General features: G+C 39.6%; 1 protein-coding gene, 1 non-coding gene and 1 pseudogene across 2 annotated transcripts; all 3 read left to right on the top strand.

Annotated features, from left to right (window-relative positions):
• The first annotated feature begins 467 nt into the window (after nt 1–467).
• LOC145093432 (monodehydroascorbate reductase 4, peroxisomal-like) lies at nt 468–3498 on the top strand. The gene is made up of 7 exons (XM_079031557.1): nt 468–800; nt 948–999; nt 1084–1164; nt 1274–1392; nt 1884–2103; nt 2295–2413; nt 2720–3498. The coding sequence occupies exons 1-7, from the start codon at nt 681–683 to the stop codon at nt 3413–3415; spliced, it is 1407 nt and encodes a 468-aa protein (XP_078887683.1). The 5' UTR covers nt 468–680; the 3' UTR covers nt 3416–3498.
• On the top strand, nt 3499–3570 carry TRNAP-UGG (transfer RNA proline (anticodon UGG)). Its single transcript has one exon. It is a non-coding gene; the product is annotated as a tRNA-Pro (tRNA).
• A 1307-nt stretch (nt 3571–4877) lies between these two features.
• Nucleotides 4878–11074, top strand: part of LOC145095923 (plasma membrane ATPase 2-like) — a 48516-nt pseudogene continuing 42319 nt past the window's right edge.

Raw genomic sequence — 11074 nt, 5'->3', positions numbered from 1 at the left:
ATGACAAGAATACACAAATTGTCAGGTTTAACTGAATGAGTACAAAAACAAAAATAACGTATTTTGAAACAAAAAAATATATATATTAAGGACTAAATGTCTACAAAAATAATATGGACTAAATGTGTACAAAATGAGAAATATATTACTCCATTAAGTTGTTTTTCCCGGCTAATCTGAAATAACCGATCATAAAGACTGAATGTATATAGTTTAACAAGTTGAAGTGGTAAATATATATAAAAAAACCTCAAGGACACAAATCAAAAAATATATAACCTTTTAAGTCATTATCCCAAAAAAATTAATAATAATTAAAAAAAATAGATAGCAAACTCGCAATTTTAAAAAACAAGACGTAATTTGTTCCCAAATAATATATGTTTGTTTAAAATTTAAACGTGTAAAACTAATTAAGTATGATGATTCTACCCCGTTTATATCTGCAAGAATGTGTAAGATCTTTTCCTTGCAAGTTTCTAGATTCAAAGGGTGTAACTTGGCGCCCGAAAAAGCATAAGAATTCAATACTTTCCTTCCCTTCCATTAAAGAGCAATGAAGCTGTGGACCCTCAATGAACAATCGAATCGAATCGCTTTTTCTATATTCAATTTTAAACATCATCGCCATATCTCCTCCTCACACCAACAAATTCTAGTCATACACAGTCGACAAAAAAATGGGAAGAGCATTTCGTTATGTGATAATTGGTGGAGGCGTCGCCGCTGGTTATGCAGCTCTCGAATTCACGAAGAAAGGTCTCTCTCATGGTGAACTCTGTATCATCTCCGACGAACCTGTAATTTTCCTTCATTAATTTGCTTCATTCTACTTCATCATTTTATAATTTCAGTTCCTAAAGTAAGCATTCCCGATCATGTCGAGTATGCACACCAGGTGTTTGATCTTTTGCTTATTGTCTATGTCTTTGACATTTTTTTTGCAGGTTGCTCCTTACGAGCGACCTGCACTTAGCAAAGGATTTCTACTTCCAGAAGGTCTTTGAGTTGACTCTATTATAAAATATGATGCTATTTTTGGAAAGTTCTGATTTTGTGTAGTTTTGTGATTCTTTGATGAAGCTCCTGCACGGCTCCCTGGCTTTCATACTTGTGTTGGTGCTAATGAAGAAAGGTTAACACCCAACTGGTACAAAAAACATGGTAATTCTTTCTAATAGAGTAATAGTTACCCTGATTATATACAAATTTAGATCAGTTTTTATTGTAAATTATGTCGAAAATATGGTTATCTTTTTTGAATGTTCATCAGGAATTGAATTAATTCTGGGAACCCGAGTTGAGTCTGCGAATGTGAGGCGTAAAACACTATTGACAACAATGGGAGAAACCATTACATACGAATTTCTCATAATTGCAACCGGTTCTCGGGTAATATAACCTACTCTAACACATAGAGTTGTGATTGATATATTTGTTTGGGAGAATAGTCTAAAAAATTTCAACCCAACCAATGAAAAATAAGAAAGAAATTTAATTCTTTCTTTACTTTATTGTTTTAGAGTGTACAAAGGAGTTGAATCTTTGGAGTTGGTAGGTGTAGTAATATGGGGTTGGTTTAAGAGATTAGTTTATGTGATTGTAACAATTTATCATATAGTGAATTTTATCAGTTGTGGGTTTTCTCCGATTTTAGAGTTTCCACATATATTCTTGTGTATAATTTTCTTTAGGCTGGTTGTGTAGAAATGTTTGAGACTATTTTCGGAATATTATTATTACACATTTAGAAAACAAGCTCAATATCTGAAACCGAGCCTCGATGGGTCATGCTTTTAATGAACTGAGACTCGTAGTTCTATTCGTTTACACTCTTATGTGACCAATTTTACTAATTTTTTTTTTGCATGGATTGAGTGTAGGCTGTGAAACTTGAGGAAATTGGTATAAATGGATCGGAAGCTGAAAACGTATGTTATTTGCGTGATTTAGCCGATGCAACAAAGCTTGTGAACGTGATGCAAAAGTGTAGGAATGGAGATGCAATCGTGATTGGAGGTGGCTACATTGGAATGGAATGTGCTGCTTCTTTAGTGATAAATAAGATCAATGTTTCCATGGTGTTCCCAGGGCCATATTGCAGTAAGTACTTTCAATAATTATAAAAAATTTCTTGAGTTTTGTAAATAAGTAATGTATTAAGTATGATTACAAAAACTATGGTAACACAATAATAATATACTTGTTTGTGTCATCGAAGACAATAAATCGACATATGTTGGTTTCTTGTATTTTTTATTTTTGGTTAATTTAGTATTTTTTTTTTCCTATAGTGAGTAGATTATTTACGCCCAAGATTGCGAGTTATTATGAAGATTTTTACAAGTCGAAGGGGGTCAATTTTATCAAAGGCACATCCGTGTCATCACTTGTGTTCAACTCCGAAGGGAAGGTAACTTATTGGGGAAAATTCAATTGTGTCACACTAATTTCTTTTATCTAATGTGTATTTCAATTCATAAATAATTAATATATACTTGAAAATTCTGATTTTTTTTCTAGTAAAACACTTAGGATTGCCTTTTTTTTAGGCTACTTCACATAATGCTCTTGACCACTTATAGATTGCTAGAAGAAAAACCATTTCGCATAAACATTTTCAATATTCTTTGGATGACTTTTAAATTCTTTAGTTAAATTTTTTTTATCATTATTGTTTTAACATATTTTTCATTTAAACAATTAAAATTGCTCCCAGATCACGGGAGCAAATCTAAAGGACGGGCGCCAGCTTCCTGCCGACTTAATTATTGTAGGAATCGGCGCCCGTCCCAACACAAACCTTTTTACGGGCCAACTCACTTTCGAAAAAGGAGGAATAAAAGTAAACAGTCAGTTACAATCAAGCAACCCCTCAGTCTACGCAGTCGGTGACGTTGCATCTTTTCCGGTCAAATTTTACGGCGACTCCAGAAGGGTTGAACATGTTGATGCCGCCAGGCGAACCGCCAGGCATGCAGTGTCTGCAATAATGGACCCAAAAAACACCCCGGGATTCGACTACTTGCCATTTTTTTATTCTCGAGTGTTCTCGTTGTCTTGGCGGTTTTACGGTGATAATGTTGGGGAAGTGGTTCATTTTGGTGATTTTAATGGGACTAAATTTGGTGCTCTGTGGCGGAGTAATGGTTGTTTAGTTGGATGTTTTCTTGAAGGTGGAGGAGATGATGATTATGTGGCAATAGCTAAGGCTGTTAGAGATAAAGCGACGGTGGCGGATTTGGGTGAGCTTGAGACGGCGGGGTTGGGTTTTGCGGTGGAGGTGAACCGGAAACCGCCACTATCGCCGCCAGTTTGTGGAGGTGGTTTAAAGAAACCGGTGTATGTATTGTGTGCTACTTCTGCTTTTGTTGTTGCTGTGTTTGCATATTGGTATGGAAGTAGGTTGTTGTAGAAGGTATACATGGGTGTGGATTGTGTATATATACGAAATAAAACTGTTGTATTTTAATGAATAAGTTTGGATATTAAACATGTGGGCATTTGGTCTAGTGGTATGATTCTCGCTTTGGGTGCGAGAGGTCCCGAGTTCGATTCTCGGAATGCCCCCTTTTTTTTGTGTTATATCGTATTTGTGTTATATCGTAGTTGCAAACAGTGAATTTCCAAGTGGGGTTAATTTAATTTCGTGACTTAGACAACTCTATTACACATCAATGGATAAATAAATAATTGAATGCCTTTGTTTAGCAATTATATTAAATGTATATATGTTATTATCGTAACGAAATAATGAATTTATATTAAATTAAAAAAAATTGTTTTATATTAAATTAATAAAATTGTTATTAAACAGTGTTAGTATCGTAAATCTTATACTAAAATAGATGTCTAATAGAAGGCATGAAAGAATTGTAATAGTTATTATAATCTCTCCTTATTCTAATCCCCTACTCTAATAATAAAGGAGTATTCAAATACCACGTGTCATTTCGTCGCCCCCTCCCAAATATCCCGCTCAATTTTTGAATTTGAATTTCCTTAAATGTCTTTCATCAATTATATACTTCATGCCCATTTATTTCGAGCTCTGCAATTAAATTACTTTCATAATAAGAGTCCTTGAAATCAACTCCCAAATAATCGGGATTCTCATGATAATTAGCTATATTGGTGTTAATTTGGTATGTTTCCCCATTCATTTTCTTTTTCTGGTTAATCATAACAATCTTCTCTTTCTGAAATTGTTTTTTTATTCGTTGTGTTTTCAATTAAAACTCTATCCTTCTCCTCAATTTGCTACAATTTCTTACAAGATATGTCAATGTAACTCCACATGTATTCTCTTTGGTTTCGTTTTCTAATGTGTAATTTATTGCCAAAGGAAAAATACAATTTCTTATTTAACTTTTTGTGAGTTTTTTTCAATCGATTTTTTGGTTATTTGTTGGAAGAAATCGATTTGTTACATCGTTCTTCAAATAACTCGACATCAACATTAATTTATTGTTATATGTTCTTGATATTCGGAGATTCATTCTTAATGTTAATAATTTGACTAAGGACATAATATGGAATCTTGTTCTTGAAGCCGATTTACACACATAAGGTGTTTGGTCAAATGCTCAACAATAAGAGACCAAGTGAAATCGAAGTTGTTATCGCCACTAGTGTGCATACTTTTTCGAAAAAGTTTCACATGTTGTCATCAGCACCAACCAAGTCGGCCATTGCCAAAAAGTTCTTACAACAATCTATGGATAAGAATTTAATCAAGGTGTTTGCTAAAGGTTTCGAAATTTCAAAGTATAATGAATGAATAAGAAAACATTTCAAAACTGTATTGTTATTTCTTGCATTATTACTTACAATGGGTAATGGTGGAAGTATGATAAAAATTTGCAAGAAGTCCTTGAAAATCAAAATATAATGTTAGTGGTCCATGGTAATTTGTTGGATTGTTGTCTCTTTTCGACCCCCCAAGGCATGACAGTGTTGAGACTATTTAGAGAGCTCTTAATCCTGGTGTAAACATCAAGATGATCACTGGTAATTACTACACACATATCTCCTTATTATTAAAAAATGAAATTTTTTTAACTTTTATATATATATATATATATATATATATATATATATATATATATATATATATATATATATATATAAATCAATTTATTATTATTAACTTACAGTGATCAACTTGCCATTGCTAAAGAACTGGTAGACGTCTTGGAATGGGTACAAACATGTGCTCTTCTTCTTCATTGATTGATGGCCACAAGGATGCAACTATTTCAGCACTCCCCATTGAAGAGTTGATTGAAAAAGCCAATGGATTTGCTCGAGTTTTCCTCAATTTGTTTTTTTTTCTTTTTATTTTGATGGACTTGGAATTCGATATTCCGATTCCTTTCATGTCTTCCCTTCATTTAAAAAACATTATATACGAACCAAACAACCCCTAAGATACAGTTTTTATGTTACCGAATATAAGTATAAAATTGTGAATACGTTACAAGAAAGAAAGCATATATGTGGAATGACCGAAGATTGTGTGAATGATGTCATGGCTTTGAAAAAGGTTGGCATCAGAATTGTTGTTGTCGATTTTATAAATGCTGCAAGAGGTGCTTCTGATATTGTGCTTACCGAGCCCAAACTCAGTATTGTCATCAGTGTAGTGATCACCAGTCAAGCAATTTTCCAAAGAATGAAGAATTACACTGTTAGTCCCTCTATTCCCCTCCAATTATCAATATTAGTCCTTGAAAAAAAAAATGCTAACATATCTTCCTTTTCATTTTCCAAATCTATCATGTGTCTATCATCATTCACATTATGGTAAGTTACTTATTAGTTACATCTGATTGAAACATTACATAACATTACATAATTTTAATACCGAATTTAATTATATATGTATTAAGTTATGACACAATTTTTTTGTAGTTTGGATTCATGTCTATCGCAATGATATGGAAGTTTGATTTTTTTTTCCCTTCACGATTCTGATTATTGCAATCCTTAACAATGATTAAAGAGATTTCACTTCAAGTCTTGTACTATTTATTCTCTTAATAATTTTACTAATTTTGATTTTTTTTAAATTTGTTTTGTTTCATAGGAACAATCATGACAATCTCAAATGATCTTGTGAAACCATCTACATTTTTTTTTTGCAAAGCTTGACCAAATTTACCATTTTTTATTCACATGCCGATGGATTTGTGTTTTTATAAGATATGATAATCATCTCTCTACCTAAGGAGTATTTTCGACATTTGCATCAAGATTATATAAAAGTAGGATGTTATAATAAGCAAATTAATGGAAGTACATTGTTATTTCATGAAGGCTATAGGTTTCATTTAAGAAGTTGAAAAAAGGAAACATCCATGTGTCATGGGTGGATGCAAAAAACGGTCATGTGTGTTATATGTGATCAAATGTGTAACACCGTAAAAATTTAAAACAATTTTTCGCATTTTCAAACACATTTTTACAAACTCATTCATTCATAAAATGTCATAGTATCATGTCTTTGTTTCATAAAACATCTCCTAAGATCGAAATACACAAAATCTCATGTGTGTGTATGAATCAAGCCGGCGCCTTCCCGCGGTCATCACTGGTACCTAAAACACATAACACGTAACACTGTAAGCATAAGCTTAGTGAGTTCCCCAAAATACCACATAAACACATATCAGCCACTCAAGGCTGTAACTCTGTTGACCCTCTGGTCGAATATCTCTGTGGGACCCTCTTGGTCCCATAACTCTGTGAACCCACTGGTCCTAACTCTGTAAACTCTGAATCATGCAATCACATATCACAATAAATCACAGCACGTAGTATCATACAAACAAACTGGCATATAGCTCTAGAATACTCTGTCACACAACTCTGTTACCACACTAGGTAAAGTATAGTGACAAGACTCACCTCAGGCGTCTCGGTAAATCTCTGACTCGGTAGAAATATTGCCTAGCCTCCGCCTAATCACATAAAGTAAATAATCTTATAAATATAACTCTCGAGACTAGACTCAACCTGCCATTGGCACCCTCAGAAGGGTAAAAGACTATTTTACCCCCCTCTTGACACAAGTACTCCATTGTTGACCAAACCCTAAAAGTCAACAAAAGTCAACGGTCACACTTTGACCCTACTCGCCGAGTGAACTCTGGTGACTCGACGAGTTCACACATGTTCTCTAACACTTTGTCCCGCTTGGCACGCCGAGTCCCTCCCTATGCTTGATGAGTCATACCAGGCATGAATCACGGGGCCACCCCGACTCAACTCGCCGAGTCTCAAGAACAACTCGGCGAGTACCGCCTTGAACTCCACTCCTCTAACCCCCTTCTGACTCACTGAGTCATCCCCCAACTCGGCAAGTCTAGTCACTGAGCAATTTACGTGAAACCCTAACCCTACTCGCCGAGTCTCAAGAACAACTCGGCGAGTTCATGCCATGCACAAACTCTACTGACCTCCTGAGGTCAGATCTGTTTCCCTAAACCATAGATCTGGCCTCCCCAAGCATGAATGTCACGTAAAGTCCGAAACTTGATGCTTGTATAACAACAACAAGGCATCAAAAGGAGATTTAGTCCAAAAAATGGCAACCTAAGTCCAATAACCCCAAACTGATCCATAAAGCTCCAAGGGTTAAGGTCTCTGGACCTCTTTGAGTCCAGATCCAAGGTACAAACTCAAAGAGTGACCATTTGCTCCACATAATCACTCTCCAAAGGGGTTAGAAAACCCTAACTCTAATGATCAACACCAAAACTGAAGGAGGTTCGAACTATTACCTCAAAATGAAGTCTCTGAACTCTGGAACTGCTAGAATCGCACCTCCTCTTTGCTCTTGGTCACCTCCTTCTTGCTAAACCAAAGGTACAAGGATCAAAAGTGACTTCTTCTTCCTCACAACGATTTGGCTCACTTAGGGTTCTCTCAAGGGACTGGTATCCGCAATCGGAGGCTATAAGTGCCCTTAAATAGGCTCCAAACCCGGGGGATTAGGGTTTCATTAAACAGCGTGGACTCGCCGAGTCCGGACGTGAACCCGGATGAACATCCGCGACCCTACTCGGCGAGTCTTGGCTCCAACTCGCCGAGTTCCTCCACAAACTCCAAAATAATTAAATAAAATAATATACCTGGGAATCCGGATGTTATAATTCTCCCCCACTTGAATCAGACTTCGCCCTCGAAGTCTCATTCTGGAAACAACTTCGGATGCTGCTCACGCGTCTCCGACTCTGACTCCCAAGTCATCTCCGACCCCTTCCGATGTTTCCATTGAACCAAAACCAGAGGCACTTCCTTGTTCCTCAAAACCTTGATCTTCCGATCCCTAATCGCCACTGGTCTCTCAGCATAATTCAGGCTCGCATCCACCTAAATATCCTCTAATGACACCACTGCCGACTCATCAGCTATACATTTCCGCAACCGCGACACGTGGAAAGTGTCATGAAACTGCCCCAACTCCTCAGGTAGCTCCAAACGATATGCTACCCTGCCCACCCTTGCGATCAATCTCCGACCTGAAACTCAATCTCGGACCGACGCCTATCCGCATAACTCTTCTGGCGACTCTGAGCGGTCAACAACCTCTGTCTGACCTGCTGAATCTGCTCCGTCGTCTGAAGTACTATCTCCGTACTACCCATCAGATGTTGCCCTACCTCTCCCCAGCAGATGGGAGTCCGACACCTCCTCCCATACAACAGCTCAAAAGGCGGCATACTGATGCTCGAATGATGGCTGTTGTTATAGGAAAATTCTGCCAAAGGTAGGTACGTGTCCCAACTCCCTCCGAAGTCCAATACACATGCCCGAAGCATGTCCTCGAGCGTATGAATCGTCCGCTCGCTCTGCCCGTCAGTCTGTGGGTGGTATGCAGTACTAAAATGCAGCCTCGTACCCAATTCCTCATGAAATTTCTTCCAGAATCTGGAAGTGAAACGCACATCTCGATCTGAGACGATCGAGATCGGTACTCCATGCCGCGATACCACCTCTCTCACGTACAACTTTGCCAACCTCTCAGCGGAAGAGCTCTCACTGATAGCAAGGAAGTGGGCACTCTTCGTCAACCTGTCAACAATCACCCAAATTGCATCGACTCCCCTAGTAGTCCTCGGCAATTTGGTGATAAAATCCATGGTAATCTATTCCCACTTCCACTCGGGAACCTCCAACGGCTGCAACTTACCATGCGGTCTCTGGTGCTCGGCCTTAAACTTACGACAGGTTAAGCACCTCTCAACAAACCACGCAACATCCCTCTTCATACAGGGCCACCAATACTCTCTCTTTAGGTCCAAATACATCTTAGTGGCCCCAGGATGGATCGAGAACTTCGATCGATGAGCCTCTTCCATCAAAATGGTAAGTGTCCCGCCCACAAACGGTACCCAGATACGACCCTGGAATGTCATAAGCCCCCGGCTATCGGTAACGAACTCCGATACCAAACTGACAACTCGTTCTCTCTTCTGGTTTTCTGATCTCACGGCCTCAGTCTGGGCCCCACGAATGGTGTCCAACACCGGAGTCATCACTGTCAACCTCAAACGAACATCTCGCATCGGGGCGCTCTCCGCCCTTCGGCTCAGTGCATCGGCTACAACATTAGCCTTACCCGGGTGGTACATGATCTCGCAGTCATAATCCTTTACCACATCCAACCATCTCCTCTGTCGCATATTCAGTTTGGGCTGATCCATCAAGTACTTAAAGCTCTTGTGGTCCGTGTATATGGTACACCGAACCCCATACAGATAATGACGCCAGATCTTGAGGGCGAACACCACTGCCCCCAACTCTAGATCGTGGGTGGGATACCTCGTCTCATGAGGCTTCAGCTGCCTCGATGTGTATGCTATCACATGCCCTCTCTGCATCAGTACCACTCCCAACCCTGATATCGACGCATCACAATACACCACAAAGTCCTCCACCCCCTCCGGAAGGACTAAAAATGGGGCTTCGCACAGTCTCTGGCAAAGTTTCTCGAAGGAGGCCTGCTGCTCTGGGCCCTATGAAAAAGCGACACCCTTCCGGGTCAACCTGGTGAGTGGCACGACGATCTTGGAGAAATCGCTGATAAATCTCCGATAATAGCCTGCCAGCCACAAGAAACTCCTGATCTCGGTAGGTGACCTCGGCACCTCCCAACTCATCACTGCCTCAATCTTAGCCGGGTCGACCAATATCCCTTTCTGGTTAACGAGGTGCCCTAGGAACTGGACCTCTCGCAACCAGAAATCACACTTGGAGAATTTGGCATAAAGCCTCTCCGATCTCAGAACTCCGAGGATCTCCCTCAAATGCTTCTCATGCTGCTCTCTGGATCTCGAATACACCAAAATATCATCGATGAACACGATCACCGAGCGATCCAACATCGGCATGCACACTCTGTTCATGAGATCCATGAACACCTCTGGTGCATTGGTGAGTCCGAAAGGCATCACCACAAACTCGTAATGCCCATAACGAGTCCTAAACGTTGTCTTCTGGATGTCCTCATCTCGCACCCTCACCTGATGATACCCAGACCTCAAATCGATCTTGGAGAACCAAGATGCTCCCTGCCACTGATCGAACAAGTCGTCAATCCTCCACAACGGGTAACGGTTCTTGACCGTCAGCTTGTTCAACTCCCGGTTATCAATGCACATCCGGTGTGAACCATCCTTTTTCTTGACAAAAAGGATAGGCGCTCCCCACGGCGAGCTGCTCGGCCGAATAAACCCCTTCCCCAGCAACTCCTGAAGTTGCGAGGATAACTCCTGCATCTCTGGAGGCGCAAGGCGATAGGGCACCTTGGTGATAGGCGCGACCCTGGAACCAAATCGATACTGAACTCCACCTGCCTCCGGAAGGCACACCCGGCAACTCCTTCGGAAATACGCCCGGGAACTCACGCACTATCGGAACCTCATCAACTGACCTCAGTCTCTCTGAGTCAACCCTCGTATCCATCACATACGCTACAAAGCCCCTACAGCCCTGCTGTATACACCGTCTCGCTCTAGCGGCCGAACAAAATGTTGACCCAGAACGTGTACCCTCGCCGTACACCGTA

Source organism: Lactuca serriola, chromosome 3 (assembly GCF_051521515.1).
Source record: "Lactuca serriola cultivar US96UC23 chromosome 3, Lser_US96UC23_V15, whole genome shotgun sequence".
NCBI lineage: Eukaryota > Viridiplantae > Streptophyta > Magnoliopsida > Asterales > Asteraceae > Lactuca > Lactuca serriola.
The sequence above is the reverse complement of the archived record's forward strand: the minus strand, read 5'-3'. Positions and strand labels throughout refer to the sequence as shown.